The sequence below is a fragment of the Vitis riparia genome, chromosome 8 (genome assembly GCF_004353265.1).
Source record: "Vitis riparia cultivar Riparia Gloire de Montpellier isolate 1030 chromosome 8, EGFV_Vit.rip_1.0, whole genome shotgun sequence".
Lineage (NCBI taxonomy): Eukaryota > Viridiplantae > Streptophyta > Magnoliopsida > Vitales > Vitaceae > Vitis > Vitis riparia.
This window is the reverse complement of record NC_048438.1, coordinates 3017451-3040778: the sequence shown is the minus strand read 5'-3', so window position 1 is coordinate 3040778 and position 23328 is coordinate 3017451. Positions and strand designations below refer to the sequence as shown.

The window sequence follows — 23328 nt, the reverse complement described above, 5'->3', positions numbered from 1 at the left end:
GTCCTTAAGTTAAAAATGATGTTCTAATCAAATTGAAAATGCCATTTCATGTTGCAATGTCTTGCATGCATTAACAAACAACATTTTTTTTTTATATCATAATAAATTACAGTGATAAATGTAATACCATTTGTTTATTGTTCATAAGGATTGGCTTTTAACACTATAACCCAGTCAAGCCAGGCTCAAGCCTTAGCCAGAAGGAGAGTAGGGTTGAGCCAGGTTCTTGAATCCAGGGCCAAATCTGTGTTGCTGCAACCTGAAGCTTGGCTTGAGTCCATGTGTTCAATAATTATAAGTTTAACCCTTCGCTAAATTTCGTAAATTTGATCAATTATAAAGCCTGAATCCTGGAAAAGTCCAAGTCTTCAGCATAGGCCAGAAGCCTCTTTGGGGCCCAGAGCTGGGACTGGAACCAACCCTAAGTTTTTGGGCTGGCCCAAGCTTGGTCCAAAAACTCAAGCAGGCCCTCCTTTCTCAGGTGCAAGCTCAGTCCAGGTCAGTGTGGCTATGCTTGTTTGACACCCCTTTGTACACAGATACATGTGTATCCAAGTGTTCAAAGAGAAACAAAAAGCTAGAAATGAATGTCTTTTTGAAGATGAGTCAGAAACTAAGGATAAGATGACACAAATTCATCTCATATCACAGTCCCAAATGCAATTCAATGGTTAGAATCATTAGCACTAGGTAAAGCACTAGTAAAATTTGATCAAAATTTTTGAAATGGTCTACAAATCATAAAGGCCCCTGATACCGCCAGAGTTGGCCCATCCAATGGGATCGGTATTTCTATGGTTGATAGTGTTGGCTGAAAAACTTGACAGCCTTAGATGAAGATTCAGTTTGTTCTCACCAACTTGTCCAGTCAATTTTGATAATTTTGAGATGGCTTTAGCTACTTGAAAGTTTGTAGAGGTAAAAAGGGAAAGAATCAGTGTCTGGGAAATCCTTGCTTTTACAACTAATATTGAAAGTGTGGTGGGATCTCATTGATGTAGCTTCAACAATGGTAAGTGCCAAATATGTAGATTGCATACTATGTGACAAAGCAATTTTGAACTAGATATTAATTTCAAGAATCAAGGCCCGAATATATTGCACTATTTTCAGAAAGCATAAATTTTTCTAAACATTTCTTCATTTACCTAGGATCCCTGGAATACATTGCATGCTACAAATTGTAACATAATCATGATTTCAATAGTAAGCAAATAAATAGTTCTCTGAGGCACACTTGGGAAGGTCATCACTTTGATGGAGAACAGTACTGAAGCCCTGGTGCAGATGAGCTCCTGACTTCCTATTTCCAAGACAATGAGCCAATGAAACATCCTAATGTGCACTGAATATAATGGCCCTCCTAATTTGTTCAACCTTCTGCACTCTAATTCATGAAAAAAACACAACTCCTAAAAAGAAATTTTGCCTAGGGTAGAGAGAGTCCGACATCAAATAATAGATAAGATTCTAAATTTGAAACTCTATAAACAGTGCCTGCACTATGTGCTTTAAAAAGATTCTCCCAATGATAAACCATGTCAATAAAATTTGATAATTAAGAACACAGATATATTATTAGCATACCAAAATATAGGCAAACTGCATGTGACTACCTATTGTACTTTGCACTCATAGAACTTGCAACTGAATATAGAAATACCAAGTAATTGTAAACTTTCTATGAGCATAAAGTTATAACAGTTTGAATAAATTCAATGAAGTTAAGCATTTCCTTGTAAATATTTAGAGATTTGCACTTCTAGTTTTAGAGATTTGCAATTCTAGTTGCAATTAAAAGAAAATAAGTTACCTTGTAGTAGCCTTTCATGACATGTGGCCCCTTTACTTTTACAATGCCCTTTGAACCAGGTGGCAGAAGTTCATCAGTTTCAGAATCTACAATTTTGATTTCTGTATATCGAATTGGATGCCCAACTGAGCCAAGAACCTTCAAAAGTTAAGTCTGTAATATTGTCATGTGATATAACCCCATTTGGAAAGAGATATGACTAAACCCAAATGGCAAATGAATGAAACCATACAGGAACATTGTGTGTATCAGGTGGTAAATGAATGAAACCATACAGGAACATTGCGTATATCAGGTCAAAAACATAGTGGATGACTGAGAAAGTGTAAGTATTTCTTCAACAAATATTGAGGTCTTCTTGTGTGAGTGAAGTATGTGTTATATAGATGACTTGTACCTTAAGTTTGAGGATTGCTAATGAATTAGGATAGAAAAGGAGAGAGAGTGGAAAGAGAATGAGTGGAGCCAAACAACTGTAATGGCTGAAGACAAGATTTATCATATTACTATATTTTGTGAAATTACACTAAATCCCCAACACTTGTAATTAATTAGTGCAGTAAGACCCAATGGTTTATAGCAATCCTCAGGCCTTGTTACAAGTTTTGGATTATGCCCTAAAGCTCTAGTGAATACCTCTCCTAACTGATTTTCAGATTTCACATAAAGCATGATAATCTGTACTAACAATCTGTTTCCTCATCCTCAAGGACAAATCAACAATCAACAATATGGCTTGTCCTCCTATGGAACACTAGATTATAGGTAACAAGGCATAACCATAGTTGTGAAATCCTAGAACGTATCGTTTATCATTTTTCTATTTTTCTATATTGTGTATCATAAAGTTTTTTTATATAGTGAAAAATAAATAGAAAAAATATGTATGTGTGTATATCTATTGACAGTATGAAGGATAGAGTAATATATAACCAATTTTATGAAAGATGGTAGGATCTAAAGAGTTAAATGATATAATATTATATGAAAACATGGATGTTAAAGTTTTGACAAGTTCAAATTGACAAAATATGACTTTAATATATAGATTTATTACATAATCCATAAAAATAAACTTCTTCAATTTTTAGCTATAATTTTTAGTTCCAAATTTTAACTAGGCATGTGCACTTATTGTGTTGTTAATTGATAAATATATGTCTTTATGAGTCATATTCAAAGTTCCATAGGTCTGTCATCATTCCTTTTTCCCAAGAAAAGAAACAAGAAAAAGCTAATATATTTATATTTTATTCATTAATCAACATCATTTTCATTGTCAACATTCAAACCATTCAAATGAAAATTCTCCAATATTCATTGTAAACATAAATTTACTTGACTTTTAATATAATATTTGACAATAAGAATGTAGCTTTCATATAAGATTATTTTATCTATTTCTCCTTTTTTTTATTTATCAATTTTTAATCTTTTCGTATATTTTAAACAATTAATATAATAAATTATTTTAACAATTTTTTTTTTCAAAAAATTATAGAAAATAGTTAAAGATGTATGTGTCGTTGTATTGTAATATCATACATCATATATGTTTTATTGATACGCTTTAAAATAAGATACGGATTGCAATACGTATCGATTTCCATGAAAAAAATGTATCGTATCATTGTATCATATTGTGTATCATAAGTTTTTAACAACTATGAGCATAACAAACAAATCCTTGGCCAGATATCAAAATTCCAAGACAGCAAGAGACGAAATCCACACAAATCATTAAACAACAATGAACAGATCCATAGCCAGAATATTAAAATCCCTAATACAGTAAGAAACCAAATCCACACACATCATTAACAATTAAACCTAGTTTCTGTAACCCCTCAGAAGCACTACCTAATCAGATCCATGTACAAAAACCACCATTGCATTTTTAGCCACAACTGCTACCAATATGTCCATGTAAAATCATGTGAGAAAAATCAGAGAAAAAATAAACAAGGAAGACAAAACAGGTAATATGTAGCTCCAACATGTCAAATGAACAGTCAAGATCAGGGTGCTAATTCACAAAAAAAAAAAAAAAAATTCAATATTACAGGTCATTACCTCTAGGTACTCATGTTTCCAATATGAATTAGCAGGTACTATTGCAGTTTTAAGAGACAGAAAAACCCTATGTTTAAATTATAAATTAGATGTGTATCTTACATTACAGGTAGGTCGCCGAGCAGCAGTGACAGGAGAACACTCTGTTAAACCATATCCATTCTGAACTTTTATGTCAATTGCCTGCAGGTATATAGACACTAGTGTAAGAGATGGAAACTATAAATCCCTTGATTTTTCTATCTAAGAATGTCTAAGAGGCTTACCTCAAAAAATCTGTCAACATGAGAAGGCAAACTACCTCCTCCACTTACGCCAGCCTGCAGAATGCCAGAGAAAGCTTTGGCCTTTTTTATTCCCTTCTTGCCAATTGATAGTATAACTCATATTTTCATAATAATGAAATTTTTTCTTACAAATAGGACAGGCAAGGATGTAGATCCCCTTATGAAAATTAAAGTGCAAAAACCATATAATAAGCTCATACACATTTAAAAAAAAAAATCAATGGATAGAAAATGATAAACCCTATTCTCAATTAAATAAACACAATGGAATGCCTTGTATTTTTCTTTTCTCCTAAAACTAATAGGATCAATGCATTGTTTCTTATCAGAGAAGCACTTTAGAGTACGTGATAGCAGAGAACAACATAACTCTCAATGCATGGTTCAGAAAAAGCAATTGGCATAACTAGAGAGTTTTCCAACTTAATAAGAATAAATCCTTTTGGAAAGAAGCTAGAAGAAAACAATATTGGGGCGTAACTATTGTTCTTTTGTTGCAGATGCATAAGTACCTATGATACCAATCCTCTAACTTCACCCATCATACCCATGTCAACATGACGCCAAAATAGGTATGGATATAGAATCCTTATAGAGCTCTTCCACTTTAGTTTAGATTTGGCTATTTGATTTTGATTGATTTAATCTTTTATTTTCAACTTCCTTAATAATATAGTGGAAAAAGACAGTTTGCAGGCAGTATAACTTTTATAAAAATATTTAGAAATAAAAAAGAAAAAATAGGAATAAAATATAAAAGAAGAAGAGTTCTTATCAAAGCTATGCCACATGGGTTTCAGTATAGGTGTTGGGTGTGGAAGTATATCTAGATGTCTGATCCTTTACATCTCAGATTTTAGGATACAAACACTTGATTGAAAAATGATCTTGGATGCTACTTAGATATGATTCAATAATAGGAAAAAGACCAATTAGAAGCAAAAAATAAACATCCTTTATGAAAAATTTCTACTTCTTTACTCTTTTATCCTTATTTTTAGGAAATAAAGAAATAAATATCCAAAGCAAAATGGAAGAATTCAACAAGGATCTCCAAACCTACACCCTTGTCATGTTGTTAAGGCAGGGGTAGAAGTTGAAGACTTTGGATATCACAATATAAAAAATATCTTTGTTTTTTTAGGGATATTTAATTTTTTTTTCGGTTTTTTTTCCTTTTATTATGTTGTACCCAATTGTTGATACCTGTTATTGAGATATTTTTTAGCTGAATCCCATATCCTAAATTTTATAGATATAAAGGATCAAATACCTAGAAATACTCTACACTCAATACTTGCACTCGAAACCCATGCAACATAGAGCAGTGCATAAAGACAAACTCTAGTACTCCTGCTTACTACAAAAAGAAGTGTGAGTAACACAAATTCGACTGCATAAATAACTTTAAAGTAATAAACCTACCTTTGATATTCCTATAGCAGAATGAATTTTACTATAGACGAGCTTCTTGCCCAACATATGGACTGGCCACAAGATTGCAGCAATTATTTTTGCCCATAACCAGTCAAATATTGAAGCAATGTATGAATATTGCTTCTGACTCTTCTGTAGAAACTTCCCCTGTAAACAAATCAAAGTCAATTAAAGTAGTGAACTCATTATGGAACTATGCCTGAACATATGTGATGCACAGAACAAATAGAAAAGGTTATGTGGGAAATGCAAATCAGATGTTTAAAAATAATGTCAGAAAAACTGATTTTGATATGATTTATTGATTGCATGGAAAGATCACCTACAGAGCCACAACCTCTTGGTTTCTGTGCTTGGGCTGCTTTTATCACTTGCTTAACTAATTTTGTGATACTAACAAAATATCAAAAGACCAATAAAGAAGCACATGGTAATTATGAAATTTGTATATTAGGATATTAAAATGCTTAGGTAGGTAGCATATTGCAGTTGTGAAACTTGAAACAAAATCAAACCATTAAACAAGCAATTTCTGCTTGTGGCCTTGGATCCATGATAAAGAGTAATTAACCCTCAAATAAAGAAAAAAAAAGAAGGATGAAGTACCATTTGCCAAGACCCATATTATTTTCTACCATTTGCTTTTCAATTTTTGTTGGCAATTCTGGGCCTTGTAAATCTGGCTTGAGTGATCGTGATCCTCTCATAAACTGCTTGCCCACCAAAGAGCTAGAGTGTCATCAAGACAACAGAAGATCTCCTTGGTGTTAGCAGGTAAGGTCTTGTGATGTATGGACGAATTTATGTTGAAAGACACTTCCAAGCATGGTTTTATAATTGTAGGTGGTCGTTAAGTAGTTTAGGATTACACAAAGTAGCAGTAGCTCTGGTTTTGAGGTGGACTAACCAATCCACATATTATGGTAATTGATTGCCTGATGAAACCAAAGCAGTACGATCCATTGACTGGTTGATCACACAAAATGATAGGTCCATTGATTGGCCTCAAGAGCGCATTCAATTGAACTGTAATTTATCTTATCATTTGGTCAGACCATCAAACCTCAATGGATATGTGATCTAATTCTCATGCATCTCTGGCTATTTCTGGATTGTTTAATGATGACCTAACCCTAGTTCGTTGAGATACCCTACTGCTTTTGGTATATATACATGTAAGCCTTCATTGAAGGCAAAGGAAAAGCACAATTTTGAGAGCCTTTTTGTGAGCTTTTAAATCTGACTTTTGGAGAGAAAAATGCATATTGTAGAAAAGGAAAAAAAAATGTCGTATATTAAATTGAATAAGGGAAACATGCTTCCTTTTATAGAAAAGCTACAACAAATCAAACTAAATCTACAGCCGTACACCCAAATTTGTAGGAACAAAATAAATTTAAAATATACAACTCATCCCTAAAAACAACAACAAATTATCCTTAAAAAAATAGGTTACAACCAGATTAGAAAAATTCTGATATGATTGAGATTCTCAACATTCCCCTCAAGCTAGCTTGAAGATGTCATTCATGGCCAGCTTGCTTACTAAATCATCAAACTGCTTCTTTGGCAATCCCTTCGTGAGTATATCTGCAACTTGTTCAACCGTAAGTACATAGGCCATAAAAATAAGTCCATTTTCCAGTTTCTCCTTGATAAAATGTTTATCAACCTCGACATGTTTAGTGTACTGGATTATGTGCAATGACAATGACAACTTTATTATCACAAAAGACCTTCATAGATAAAGGACTAGCAACCTTAAGTTCTTCAAGTAGTTGTTTAATCCACAAAACTTCACAAATGTCATGGCTACAACTCTTAACTCAGCTTTAGCACTACTTCTAGCCACAACACTCTGCTTTTTACTCCACCAAGTCACAAGATTGCCTCCAACAAAAGTACAATACAGCGAAGTTGATCTCCTATCAATTACACTTCCTGCCCAATCTGCATCAGTAAACACATCCACTTGGAGGTGTCCTCAGTTTTGATATAGAAGTCCTTTTCCTGGAGTCCCCTTTAAGTACCTTAAAATTTTGTACACTGCATCAAAGTGTCCTTGATTTGGTGAGTGCATGAATTGACTCACCATGCTTACTGCAAAAGCAATATTGAGACGAGTATGAGAGATAAACAAGTCTCCCAACTAGGCGTTGACATTTCTCTTTGTCAATCACCTCTACTAGACTTGCTGGTTGGAGTTTCAAATTTGGTTCTATAGGATTTTCTATAGCCTTACATCCAAGTAAACCTGTTTCATTTAATAAGTCAAATATATATTTTCTTTGAGAAATGAAAATACCTTTCTTGGATCTAGCAAACTCCATACTAAGAAAGTATCTCAGGGGACCCAAATCTTTTATCTCAAATTCATGAATTAAAGCTTTCTTCAATCTCTCAAGTTCTAGACTATCATCACTAGTTAGAATAATGTCATCCACATAAACTATCAACACAATAATCTTTCCTTCTCTTGAGTGTTTATAAAACATTGTATGGTCAGCTTGACTTTGAACATATCCTTGAAACTTGATTACTTTTCCAAATCTCTCAAACCAAGCCCTAGGAGGCTGCTTAAGACCATACAAGGACTTCTTTAATCTGTAAACCTTTTTTTTTTCTAACTTTTCTTCGAAACCCGATGGTAAATCCATAAACACTTCTTCCTCCAAATCGCCATTTAAGAAAACGTTTTTCACATCTAATTGGTGTAAAGACCCATTAAAATGTACTGCAAGAGAAAGTAAAATCCAAATGGAATTGATCTTTGCAACAGGTGTAAAGGTCTCTTGGTAGTCAATTCCATGGGTTTGTGTGAAACCTTTGGCTACTAACCTTACTTTATATCTTTCAATGCTACCATCGGGCTTACACTTGATTGTGAAAACCCACTTGCATCCCATTGTCTTCTTCTCCTTAGGTAAATCAACAATTTCCCATGTTCTATTTTTCAAAAGAGCATTCATTTCTTCTTGAATTGCTGATCTCCACTCTAAGTGTCCTAGTGCTTCCTGTATAGTTCTAGGAATGAATAAGTGAGAGATATTTGAAGTGAAAGCTCTATATTTTCCTGAGAGTCTTTGATAAGACAGATATTTGGCAATGGGATATTTGGTACAATTCCTAACTCCTTTTCGGATTGCAATAGGGATATCAAGATAAAAAATAAGTAAAGGAGTGGAGTCCATAGGAAGATTACCTGGATTTTGAGAACCAGGAGCTAATGATTGACCATGCTCAAGATTGACTTGATTATTCTCAGTATTAGAATTAAACCTATGCCTAGTATAAACACGGAGCTTAGTGGACATAGGTTGTAGAGTTTCTTTCCCTGTTTGTGATGCAATTTTATTTGGCATAGATAAATCAGTATTTTCCTCTTTTTCACTAATTAAAACATCTGTTTTTTGATTTATTTCAGGAAGAAAAATACTAGGTTTTGGTTGTTCTTGTTGCCAAAACTGATCTTCATTAGAGCTCTCGCCCTGAAAAGTAGTTTTGTCATAAAAGGGAATATTTTCAATAAAGTTGACATCGATACTAACATGAATTTTTCTAATGGTAGGATTAAAACACTTATACCCTTTTTTATTAGGAGCATAACCTAGAAAAATACATTTTTCGATTCTTGGATCAAATTTGGATCGAAGATGAGTTGGCACATGAACGAACATTGTACAAAAAAAAATTTTTAAAGGTAAATCTAAGGTGAGACGTGTGTTTGGAAAAATATTCTTAAGAGTTTGTAAAAGTGTTACATAGTTTAGAACCCTTGTAGGCATTCTATTAATCAAATAACAACTTGTTAAAATTGCATCCCCTCAAAGGTGTGTAGGAACATTCATATGCAACATAAAAGCTCTACCTACTTCAAGCAAATGTCTGTTTTTACGTTTTGCAATTCCATTTTGTTGAGGAGTGTCCCTACAAGTTGAATGATGTAAAATACCTTTTTCCAGCAAAAAATCACCTAAACAATCATTATAAAATTCTGTTCCATTGTCACTCCGAAGAATACTTATTTTGGTTTGAAATTGGTTTTCAACCATAGAATAAAAATCCTGAAAAAGTTTTGCAACCTCAGACTTAGAGTTCATTAGATAAAGCTAACATAGACGTGTGTGATCATCAATAAACGTCACAAACCATTTTTTCCTAGTTAAAGTAGTTATCTTAGAAGGGCCCCAAACATCACTATGTATCAAATAAAAAGGCTTGGAGGCACAATACAGTTTTATTTTATAAGAATTGTGATGACTTTTGGCCAAAAAACAAGTTTCACAATCAAAAGAAGTACAATCCAATCCTTAAATAAACCTGGAAACAAATGTTTTAAATAGAAAAAGCTAGGATGTCCTAATCTATTATGCCATAACATTATTTGATCATGCATAGAGATTGAACGAACACTACCAATAAACCTTGAGCTTGTTTATTCTCAAACCGGTTGTCATCAAAATAGTAGAGATTGTCAATCAATCTAGCACTGCCAATCATCATCCCCAAGTTCAAATCTTGGAATTCACAAAGAGAGGCACAAAAAACAACAAGACAATTAGAATCCTTAGATAAACAACTTACAGATAAGAGATTACAAGAGAGTTTTGGGACATATAAAATGGATTGTAAAACAATCTTATCAGACAAACGAATAGAGCCTTGCCTAGAAATAGAAGATAAGCTTCCATATGAAATATTTACTTTTTTATTTCCAGAACAAGGTGTATAAGAAATAAACAAATGAGATAAATTAGTCATGTGGTCAGAGGCACTTGAATCTATGATCCAAGGTGTAGATAATGAAAGAGAATATGCACACGAAAGATTACTTGACTAAGCTAGAAATGCTATAGGAGTACTAGGAGTTGGCAGAGCAGGTTTTCATAGCTATAGCAGTTAGTTTAATTGTACTTTGCTCAATGAGGGTGTCTCGACAGTATGTGCTTTAGAGGGGAAACGATTAGAGTTGCCTTGCTTATTAGTCTTCCATTCAACAGGCTTCCAATCAGTTGGCTTCCCATGTAATTTCCAACAGGTTTCACGAGTGTGGCGTGGTTTATTACAATGATCACACCAAACTCTTGGCTTGTCATCTGAATGATGTCAGTTATTAGGATTGCGAGAAGTCGTTGCTGCAGTGCCCAATAAGACTGAGTTTTCCACAAGTCCAAAGAGTTTCTTCCCAAGCATAACATTCCTCTGACTTTCCTCACGACGCACTTCAGAGAACACTTCACCTAGAGAAGGGTGAGGTCGTCGACCAAATGATTCTACCCTAAACTTCATCAAATTCAACATTAAGCCCAACTAAAAATTTGAATATCCGTGAACTTTCTATCATCTTAAAATAGTTACAATCATCCGTATTTTTCCACTCAGTCATTGAATAAGTCAAGATCCTGCCATAAACCCCTAAGCACATTAAAATATTTGGTAACCGAATTCTCACCTTGACAAATATTGCCTAGTTTGAGTTGTAACTCATAGATTGGGGACTGATTCCAAGCTCTGATACCATGCTAGAAATTTCCAAATCTATTCCTTCCATTACTGTTGGTTCTAACTCAAAATTATCCACATCCAATTCTCATTCCCACTCTATCCAGATCACCACAATCCATCTTAATGAAAACAATTTTCTTAGATGGTCACAATCTGTTCGGATGTACATTAGGGGCCGAGGCAAAATTGGTTATTTGACTTGTGACACCAAAGAACCAGTGAAGACAGACCTTGGCTTTGATACCATGTAGAAAAGAAAAGAAAAAAAATGGCGTATATTAAATTGAATAAGGAAGGGAAACATGCTTCCTTTTATAGAAAAGCTACAACAAATCAAACTAAATTTACAACCATACACCCAAATTTCTAGGAACAAAATAAGTTTAAAATATATAACTCATCCCTAAAAAACAACAACTTATCCCTAAAAAACAACAACAAATTATCCCTAAAAAATAGGTAACAACTAGATCAGAAAAATCCTGATATGATTGAGATTCTCAACACATATCATCTAAGGATTAAAATCCCCTTTAGTTCTTCCTTCATTAGTTTTTCAAATCTATACATTCATGGTCTTAGCTTCTTACATTTGTGGATCTCCAATCTGTATGGGTCCTTAAAGTGAGTTCAAGGACTTGGGTGGATATTGAGGATGAAGAGTACTAGGTGTCAAGGCTAAAGCCCAAGTAGAGTTGATGTACATTGTTGACCCATTATATAATAGCTTAAACTTTAAAAAAAATTGGTAGTTTAACATGGTATTAGAGTAGGTTAAGGTTTTAACAGCCATTCCACCATTCTAGTCTTTTTTCAAGTCTTCATTGCTAGGAGATGCTACCTTATGAAATCAGGCATTCATTGCCTTAAACTATTTTTGTATTCCCTTTTATTTGGTTCTACTCAACTTCGTCTTTTTTTTTTTTTTTTTTTGGCCTTCATCTCCCCCGTCTTACCTTCTTCCCATCGATTATTCTAAATCTACGAAAAAAATGGCTGATATCCCCACACCAACTTCAGCCACTTCCCTAGTCATTAGATAGTTAACCAATATCCAATTCTCCATGATTATCCTACCCTTCAAACTCACTAGCAAACCAACCAAAATTTCCTTGAATGATCTCAATCAAGAAACTTATCTCTCAAGAGTAGAAAGAAATAGGGTGCCTATTAGGAACAATTCCAACTCCTAAACCAAATGATCCAAAATTTGGGATCTAGAGTGTAAAGAATTCCATCATCATGTCTTGGCTCTTGCATTCAAAGCAACTCAAAATCAATAAGGGACATTTATCCCTTCCTACTGCCAAGGAATTATGGGATGCAGAGACCCAAACCTATCCTAAGGCAGGAAGAATGACTTGATTTTATGAGCTAAAGCGACTAACCATCAGCACTAAACAAGGTTGTTCATCACGCAAACCAATGTTCTTCATTCATGACTGAATATTACAATACCTTGAAAAGATTGGAGTTACAATTGGACCACACTATGACCACATAGAGATGGTATCGGAGTTTTGGTCTACAAAAAGTCATGAGTCATGAGTTTAAACCTCATCGATGTTTATTTGCCCCAATTTATAATCCCAATTGTAAGCCTAAAAAGAAAGTTGCTTTAATGACCCACTCCAAACCGTTTACATATTTTCCGATTTGGACCTAATAGGCCTTCACAACTTTAAAATTTCCCTTATCTAGTGTGAGATATCACATTCAATCACCCCTCCCCATGCAAACTTAATGTCCTTATTGTGTTCTATGAGATTGTGAGGCCACTTAAATAAACATACACTCCTTGCATGGTAAACAAATAGAGTTCCACACAGGGGTTAAGAATTGACTTTGATACCATTTGTAACAACTTGCTCTCAACCATATATATATTATTTGCTTTGTACCCAATAGGTTTTCAAGGCTTTAAAACATGTCTACATGGTTAAGAAGAACCCATATATATATATATAGTGTCAAGAACTTCCCCCTATTTGATGCGTGATAAAATGCATCTACATAGTTAAGAAGAACTTATACACATAATGTTAGAAACTTTTTCTTCCTTACGAGGCCAAATATATAAAGTCCCACATTCAGGTCAAGGATTGACTCTGAAACCATTTGTAATGGTCATATCTCTTCCATGTAATCAACAATTGTACTCCATTCCTTCTTTTACGTTTTCTGTTTTCTTTTCCAACACCTTAGCACTGCAACCATTCTCTCCTTATTATTCTTATTATATATTTGCTTTTCCAACATCCCTACAATCTGAGCATTTCGTTTCCACCACACACTACACATTTTTATTTTCTTTGCACATAACACTACAACCAACAACCAACAATCTTGCCCTGCACATGCACTACAGCCATAGGCAATTCCATGACATAATAAACATGATAAAAAAATAAATAGTGTTGTAAAGGGAATTAAGCCTTGGACTCCAACAACCATGTTACCTACCTAACTAATTGTTGTATTTTCTTTCCAATTTCTTTAACTCTCATAATCCAAGACATAGAGAGTTTCTAATCCAACAGCGAGCGAGACTGCCAGCCCTGAAGAAAACATTAGAACTCGAGGAACCGGCTTGAACCGAGGAGAATGCGCACAAACTACATAAAAAGCGTTAGTAAGAAGCTAAAGTGAGTTCCATCCTTCTTTACTAACTTTATGGTTGGTCCGTCCTGAGCAGAGCGGAAGCTTGCTGACACCGTTCGGGCTTCAAAAAAGGCAATCCCTTCGCTACTCCGAAAAAGCCGAAAAAAAGGCTATTCCTCCTATGAATGCCAGCGGGAGCTATACCTACCAAAAAAAAGTATACTTTGATAAGCGTACAGAGATCTATTTCCTCTGGAAATAGATCTCTGTCCGACCGCCAATTCATTATTAAATATTCATTTTTTTTATTTATTATTAAATTCATTAATTAGACTAAGAATTAAGAGTGATCAATTTCTTTATGCTTGTTCCTGAAGTAGAAAGCGTTCCATCTGTTCCTGAATAGTTTCTTTCAAAAGGGTTTCTGCTTCCTCGGTGAATGTCTTGGTAGAAGATATGATTTCTTGGAACTGAGGTTTATTCGTTTTTAAGTAATTACGTAACTCAGCAAGAAATTTCCTTACCTGTCCAATTTCTAATGAATCAAGATAACCATTTGTTCCAGTATAAATAGTCATTATCTGTTCTTCCACCGTAAGAGGGGCTGCTTGGGATTGTTTGAGCAATTCACGTAATCGTTGACCTCTTGCCAATTGATTCTGAGTAGCTTTATCAAGATCAGAAGTAGTTACAGTCTCTTCCGTCTACTGGTTTTTCCAATTTCAGGCCTACCCTTTGACTTATTCCAGTTTCGCAAATTATGTAGTTAGCATAATGCTTTTGAAGCTCTAGAAAGGCATATGTGGTAGTTTATGTAGTTACCAAAATCAAGTAGTTCTAAAATGTTGGGTTGGATAACCCTATTAGTTGTTGTGGGTCAATGATGCTCGAGCATGTACTTGTTTTGAGTTCCTATTTTTTTATATAAGTTTTTATGGATTGATCACAGGCGGTTAGAGCACTTTTGTGTCTTGAGCTTATACTAAATGCGGTGAATCTAAACCTCGTAACATTTTCTGATTTTTTTTATTTTTTGATAGGTGTTTCTTTTTTTACTTTATGTTTTTCCCCTGAAGCGACATTGCTTACAGCGCCTTGCGCGCGCTGACGTCGAGCAAAAAGAAGAAGAATTGTCAAGGTTGTCGGCATTTCCGCACCCGGCTCAGCTCAAGGTGCAATCCAAGCAAAGTGAGAAGAGCAGGCGAAAGCAAGGGAGGATCCCCAGTGACATCCTCAAGTCAACGAGTTAGGAGCTCATACCGGGTAGGAAAGCAGGGAATAGAAGAAGCTGCAATTGCTCCTGCTGGAGAATCTGGTCTTTGAGAAGGAGCTGCATGTGCTCTTGTTCGAGAATCCGCATCCCGTCGAATCAGCTGTGAGGGTGAAAAGGGTTTACGACGAATAGGCTCTTTGATGGGGCATTACCGGGTAACTAGAAATTTAATAAGAGAAGAGAGATGGGATCGTAGGTCGGATCGTAGGGTAGATTCAGTCCCTCCCAGTGGATTGCTTTTGTACGTCTCTTTATTCATTGAGATTGGGTTTGTGTTCATTGTACTTCCGTAGAGTACAAGATCGAAAATCAAAGAATCTGGTTCACTGTCTTTCTTCATTCAAGTAAGATAGTTGATATTTATTTTTCTTTTTTTGATCTACTCATCCAAATCTTTGGAATTTCCCTATCTCCATAAATAAATTAATCTATGTACATATATTTCTATTTTTTAATTTAAAAATAAATAAATCAATACCTAATCTAGATTTAGATTTTCAAAAGAACATTTAAATTGTTCACAACTAATTAATAAATCTAAAATACTAAGGAAATAGTTAGAATCTTACATTGAAAAACTAATCTTCAAACTCTACACTCCTAAATATTCAACCTTATGTTCTCTAATCTCTGCGTAGAAGGACTTCTATATAGAGAAAATAAGAAATTTTATTTATACTTAGGGTTTTTAAATGGGAAAAGATTGTTCTACCTCTTTATTTTATTTAGTTTATTATTATCTTTTTTATTACATTTTTATTCCTAAAATTGAATTTTTGGGTATTACATCCGCTTTCAATCATATAAATATTATTCACTCTAAGCCCAACATGTTATCATCGCTTTAAAACATATTTATACGATTAAAAGGAGCTTATACATGTATGATGCTAGGAATCGATGAAATTTTTTTTGATGTCATATATGTATGGACTTTTTTTAACCATGTAAATGTGTTAAAGTTGTGAGGATCTATTAGGCTTAGAACGGATAATATCTATATGATAGGGAGTAGGTAATTACAAATGGACTACAATCAATCTCCGACCTTGATGTGAACTTTTTCTATCCAATTTCTTAAGTGATGTCTGTTTGTTTAGCCTATAATTCTATAGGATACGGCCATGATGTCGTGTCTACATAGGGGGTGACTAGGGAAAAAATTCTTGACACCATGTATGTATGAACTCTTTTTAATCATGTAGAGGCATTTTAAAGTCGTGAGGATTTACACGAAAGGAAGTTGGTTATTACAAATGGTATCAGAGTTGATCCTTGATTTTGATACGAGCCTTTATTTGTCTAACTCCACAATCCCATGGGACACAATGAGGACGTTATATTTGAATAGAGGAAAAAGTTCCTAACACAATGCATGTATGAGCTTCTCTTAATCATAGAGATACAGTTTAAAGTCATGAGGGTCATTTGGGCTTAGAGAGGACGATATTTACATTGAAGGGAGTGGGTTGTTATAGTTACCCTAAGGTAGGGTGTTAGGACTAAAGCGAAAAATCAGTTTGATCTACATTGTTGGCCTAGTGCCTAATAAACTAAGCTTTTAGAAAACTTAGTAGCTTAACACTTGACAAGTAGGTCTAAGGAAGGATCAATCATCTTGGATTAGGCAAAACTCTTGTACTTATTTTGATTCTTAGTGGATGTTTGTATAGGATTGGGCTCATGGTTTTTTACATCATGTAAAGGTTTCCGCTTGTCTCATGTGATTGTGCATTCACATTTCCCTAATTACTCTTATCTTTGTGTTTTAGTGATTGTGAATGATTAAGATGAATTAGTTGATGATTGACTTCCATTCATATTGTGGAAATACTTTCTTAGGATTGTTTCGTTGAATTTAGATCCTCTGTTGCAAAGGTGGGCCAAAATTGTTGGAAGAGCATTGGACCAAATTGTTTGTATTGAATTTGTTCATGAAAAAAGTTTGGAATAATTTACCTGAACTTTTATTACACTATTTCAAACAACCCCAACCCCCCGTGCAGGCCCCACAAAGGTGTTGCTCATAGTATTGAGAAGCTACTTTCAAATGAGATCAAAACCTTAACAAAGAAAAAGGAAAAGTGGAACCCAGCAAAGATTTCATCTTTGAATGCTCAAAAATAAATAAAAACAAAATATGACATTAAAGAGTCAAACCTCATAAATCCTCTTCAACTCCATGTATGCCAAACTGATCCTTATAAATGTAAGTGCAACAAGCTTGCGGACAGTGGAGCTAGTAGAAATCTGCTTTTGAATCCCACTAGAGCAGAAAATAAAAAGGAATTTAAAACAATGCACAGAGAAGGATACAGTTGGAACCACAAGAATGGCTAGGTGATAAAAGTCGGCCAAACATGAAAACCAAGAGATTTCACATACATGATTACCATGAAAATAGTGTTTGAGAACTAGAACTCCCTTCATAGAAGAAAAAGAAAGTAGCTAGAAGTAAGTTTTATTCAGAATGAAAAGTTACCTTTAGAATGTTTAATCATATATTCATAGACCATGAAGGAATTCACTACACTTATCAAACAGAAATAGTGTACCCTGCACAATATTAATATACAAGCTTCTATCATATTATAAAACCAGCCTCCAGCAATCATATTTCCATCAAAATTTTCAAAATGCCAGGACTGATTACTTGATATTGTCACAGAATACCTACAGAAAATTGGTTTAAGAATATCATATTGATAGGTTGTAAAATACATTCAATTTACTAAAAATAAAATTTTTTCTTTGTTTTAATTTTCAGCTTTGAGAAAGAGTTTAGTTTCAGTATTAAGTTTATTTCACCATGTTGTTTCTATTTTTTTTTTTTAAAGTAACTTAATTGGCATATTATGACGTGTATTGTAGTACTTGAAACAACAGATTGTATTGAATCAATTCCTACATTAGAGTTTAAATTGGAAATTCAATGACTATCTATTTATATTTTACCTAAATGTTTTTATTAATATCCTTGAATCTATCTACATCCTTTCAGGATTGTCATTGTCCCTATTTTCTATCATTTTATTCTTAAATGTTTCATGGATTTTTTTTTGTTAGGGACAGGACAGGAAGGCGAGATGGGTTTGAGAATTGAAGAATTACATTGCAGGGAGAAAATATGATGAAGCGAGATTATCAAAAGCAATAAGAAAAAACTAAGCTTCAAAGTCCGACAAAATAAACCCTAAAAGGAACCAGAAATTAAGGATACAACTCATATGGCATGTATGCAATGCCCTACAAAGCTCTTTGAGATGAGAGTAGCCCTCTTAGCAAGAAAATTTGCCACATTATTAGCCGATATGAATCTTAGTGAGTGCTAAATAGGTCAGCAACCCTTTCAAGTCTTCTCCTGCTGTGAACTCTCTGTCACCCTTGCATATCTGCCACCTCCCCAATTCAAAGACATGTTCATCTTTGCCAATTTTAGGGATTTCTCCAACTGCTAAACAACCCATTCAGTTCCTTCTCTCTCAAAATGCAATGTGACTTGTGCATGGTAACTGCATTTCTTGGTCAACAACAGCATCCCACCTTGACCATCTTCCCCTCTAATTGAGAAGGTTCTAAAGTTTGACCTAAGAGGTGAGACTCCCAAAATGGTATAGACCAACAATATTGATCTGTGCTAATATATACAATGACCAAGGTGGGCGGAGTTTGTTCTCGTACTTTACATAACTAAAGCACCCCTAATAGTTTTAGACACAATAAGAGCTTAAAACCCTGGCTCTCCTCTCTTACAACTTCCATATCTTCGTAGTGATAAAATTTTCCAAAACAATCCTTATCGAGATTATTAGAAGTGGTGTCACACAATATTTTTTTTTTTTTTTTTTGATTGGAAACGACACAAAGATTTATTGATAGAAAAAAATAAGTACAAAAGAAGGATGAGGAATCCTCCTGCCAAAGAAAGATAAACTAAAGAAAAATACACTGAAAAACAAGCAAACACACTAAAAAGACCACTCCTTATGGAGTACACATTGCTATCCAATCAAGTTGTATCACATTAAGGGGAGTCCCCTTAAAAACCTTGGAACAATAAGCCCAAAGAGAAGCAAGGAAAACAATAGAGTCCCAAAGATACTCTGAATTCCTTGCTTTATCCTAAAAAATCCTCGCATTTTTTTCCCACCACACAATCCGAATAAGAGCGATGTTTGCAGCTTGCCACAAGGCTATCCCCCTCTTAGACGAACCAAATCCATTAAATTTGATGTACATCATGTCAAGGATGCTCCTCGGGGGGACCCAATCCATCTTAGCTAACTGAAATAACCTGTGCCACAACCCAATCGTCAAGGAGCAATGAAGAAAAATATGATCAGCTGATTCCCCATGCTTCATGCACAGAATACAAATATCCGGACTAAGGGCTTTGTAGGATCTTTTCACTTGTAGCATGTCATTAGTATTCACCTTCTTGTGTGCCACTAACCAGATGAAGGACTGCACTTTGAAAGGAACTTGAGAATTCCAAACGAACTTAGAAGGAAAAACCTGAGGAGATCCAGAAAATTGGGATAAAGCTAGAAAGAAAGATTTAACTGAAAAAAGCCCTGAAGAAGATAAGGGTCAAAATCTGGCATCTGGAACCGAAGGAGATAAATGCAATCCATCGAGAGATCGCATGAGGCCTTCTAAGTCCTCTATCTCAGAATCTGACAGGTTACGATGGAAATTTAAATTCCAAGAGAAATGACGAGTAGGACCGAGAACTGAAGAAATAGGTATGTTTTTATCCAAGACTACTCTAAATAGACTTGGATATTGGGATCCCAAAGGTTGGTCCCCCCACCACAAATCTTCCCAGAACCGAATTCTTTCCCCATTTCCTACCACAAACCGAGTAAACGAGGAAAACTCCTGAAAGACTTGAGTAATAGCCTTCCAAGGACAGCGATGTGACCATCTGACTAATGTGTTAGCATCCCAACCATTGGAGTGTGAACCATAAATGCTTAGTATGACCTGATGCCATAGAGTTGAACCCTCTCTAGGGTACCTCCACAACCATTTCCCTAAAAGAGCGAGATTCCTCAGAGAAATATTCCCAAAACCCAAACCCCCTATTTCCTTCGGTTTACACACGACATCCCACCTGACTAAATGATCCCTTTTGCCTTCCCCAATCCCTGACCATAAAAAATCCCTCTACAACCTCTTGATTTTTGCAGCGACTGAAGCGGGTAACTTAAATAAAGAAAGAAAGTAACAGGGCATATGGGTAAGGCAAGATTGGATGAGAGTTATCCTCCCTCCGAAGGATAGGTATGCCTTTTGCCATCCATCTAATCTTCTTGAAATTCTCTCAATCACAGGATCCCAAAATCCACCTGCCCTGGGGTTCCCACCCAAAGGAAGACCCAGATAGAGTATAGGCCAGCTAGAAGCCTTGCATTCAAGCATCTCAGCCAATCTTGAAATATGAGCTTGATCCAAATTGATACCATAAATATTACTCTTGTCTAGATTGACCTTAAGCCCAGAAATATGCCCAAATGCTAACAAAAGACTCTTGAGAGTCTGCAAGTCTTCCTCCCTAGTGTTAGAAAAGAAGATGGTATCATCGGCAAATTGCAAATGAGATACCCTAGTTCTGTTTCTACCCACCCTGAAACCCTCCAACATATTTCTCTCCTCTGCTCTCAAAAGCATCCTACTCAATACATCTGCTACTAAAGTAAACAAAAAGGGGGATAAAGGGTCACCTTGTCTTAATCCTCTCGATGCCTTAACCCAACCTTTAGCGCTACCATTCACCAATACTGCATAAGATACCGAGGACAAACATCCACTCATCCATTTCCTCCATTTAGGACTGAACCCCTTCTTCTCCAACACTTGATCTAAAAAATCCCACCTTACGTGATCGTAAGCCTTTTCAAAGTCAATTTTAAAGACGACACCTTCCTCCCCTGATCGTCTTCTCTCATCGACTATCTCATTTACTATGAGAACCGCATCCATTATTTGTCTCCCTTGAACAAAAGCGCCTTGAGTAGAATGGATGGTTTCATGTAAAACCCCTCTTAGACGCCCTGAGAGCACTTTGGCTATTATCTTATAGAGACTAGTGATCAAACTAATGGGTCTAAAATCTGAGATTTTCTTTGTCATACTCTTTTTGGGCAGAAGAACAATGAAAGAGGCATTAGTGCTTTGATTGATAACTCCGCTCCTATGAAATTCTGCGAACACTCTCACTATATCCTCCTTAATCACATCCCAACAGTCTTGGAATACTGCAATAGTAAAGTCATCAGGCCCCGGAGCCTTGTCCCTATCCATCTGAAAAATGGTCTTAGAAATCTCTTCTTCAGTGAAAGGGGCATCCAAACTTATCGCACTCTCTTCCGAAATAGGAGACCAATCTAATCCTTCAATACTCCAAGACTCTCCTATAGGACTCGCGTAGAGTTTTTCAAAGTAAAGTAAGATCTCCTCTGTGATTCTCTCGACATTATTCAACACTAAGCCCCTTTCATTTTCCAATGCCTTGATATATTTCCTATTTCGCCTGCCATTAGCCACTTTATGAAAAAACTTAGAGTTGCAATCCCCTTCCTTAACCCATTTCACCCTAGCTTTTTGTCTCCAATGGATTTCCTCTCTCAAAATTAATTCCTCTAGCTCCCCTTTTCTTAAGGTTCTTTGATCTAACAATTCAGAGGTGAGACGCCCATCCTGCTCAATGGCGTCAAAGTTAGCTAAATCCTTGAGGATACTTTTTTTCTTTTCATTAAGCTCTCCAAAAGAAAGCTTATTCCATTCCTTCAATTTGGCTTTAACAAATTGTAATCTCCTCATGAACTTGTGGCCTTCCCATCCGTTTCCTTGAAAACCCCTCCACCAATTTCTAAAGTTCTCCTTGAAACTAGGATGTTGCAGCCACATATTCTCAAATCTAAAAGGTGTTGGGCCCCACATGAACGGGTTGGTATCCAAAGCAATTGGCCAATGATCCGAGGTCCTTCTGATAAGGGTTTCTTGAATGCCTTGGGGAAAGAGCTGCCCCCACTCATTTGAGTAAAGAAAACGGTCTAATCTCTTACACACGGGAGACTCTTGCATATTTGACCAAGTGAATGATGCGTTCCGAAGAGGTGGATCAAGCAATTCACATTCTCTAATAAAACTATCAAAGTCCCTCATGCTTGAAGTTAGCCTAGAGCCCCCCAATTTTTCTGAACTTCTCCTTATGACATTAAAATCACCGCCCACACACCACAACGGAAAAGTTAAACCATAAATGTCATAAAGTTCCACCCAAAAATCCTTCCTAAGTGAGGGACTATTTGGACCATAAACTGCAGAAATTCAAAGAGGTCCACAGCCCTCCAAGGCGAACTTGACCGATATCGAGAAAGAGCCTAATACCACCTCCTCCTTGCACAACTTTTTTGAGTCCCAAATGAACAAAATCCCTCCTGAAGCCCCACACGCCGGGAGAATAACCCAATCCTTATTTCTGACCGTCCAGACTCTGCCCACTAGCCTTCTGTCACACTTCTCCTTTTTTGTTTCCTGAATCATCACAACATCCGGATTCTCTAACCTAAGGAAATCTTTAATCACCCTTCGCTTATTACTTGAACCCAAACCCCTAACATTCCAACTGATAATTTTCATGGAAAAACACTTAGGCCCTAACCCTCCAAACCAAATCCACCTGGATTCAAATGCCTATGGGCCTCTATTCTTCCTCCTAAAGTACACCTTCATGTCTAGAGAGCATAGAACCTCTCGCACTTTAGCCATTTTCCTAGGGGACAGGCCATCAATGAGAAAGTCTTCCGGTGGGGGTGCCGCATTAACCCTCGGACTGCTTGACATCAGGTTAGAAGACTTCCCAGGGGTAGATCTCTCGGACATCTGGTTAGAAACAGCTCTTTGATTCTCCTCCTCAACATGGACAGGGATGCCAACAAAATTTAAGGGGCCAACATCGCCTATTTTAGGAAAAATTTTAAATTTACCTTGATTTACTGAAGGAAACTGGGAAAGAAATTCTGAATTTGGGAGATGAGGACCGGAGGGACTCGGTAGATTCTTTTCCAGATTACAGAAAGGAGAGGAATAAGGCTCGGGTGGCTGAGAAGAAAAAGGCTGACTTTCCTCCAAGTTTTCCACTCCCGGAATTTCACAATTTCCTTCCAAAATGATTTCTTTACCTCTGGTTCTTGGAATAGAAGGTGACTCTGTGACTGAAGAACCACAAGGATCGTACCCCGCTCGGCCCGTAAATCCTCCTTTGTCATCTTCGAGTTGGGATTTTCGCGAGTCCATCTCTCTTCTTGACGTCGAGGTCTCTTCCTTCGACC

The 23328-nt window shown here is 35.8% G+C and overlaps 1 protein-coding gene across 1 annotated transcript in view; it reads right to left on the bottom strand.

Annotated features, from left to right (window-relative positions):
• LOC117921245 (probable acyl-activating enzyme 16, chloroplastic) overlaps positions 1-23328 on the bottom strand; it is a 75901-nt gene that overhangs the window by 5344 nt on the left and 47229 nt on the right. Inside the window, exons 9-13 of the mRNA XM_034839083.1 lie at positions 17150-17255; positions 5599-5757; positions 4153-4206; positions 3989-4069; positions 1814-1951 (exon numbers count right to left, since the gene is read on the bottom strand). Coding sequence (XP_034694974.1) covers positions 1814-1951; positions 3989-4069; positions 4153-4206; positions 5599-5757; positions 17150-17255 — 538 coding nt within the window. The remainder of the gene's footprint in view (positions 1-1813; positions 1952-3988; positions 4070-4152; positions 4207-5598; positions 5758-17149; positions 17256-23328) is intronic.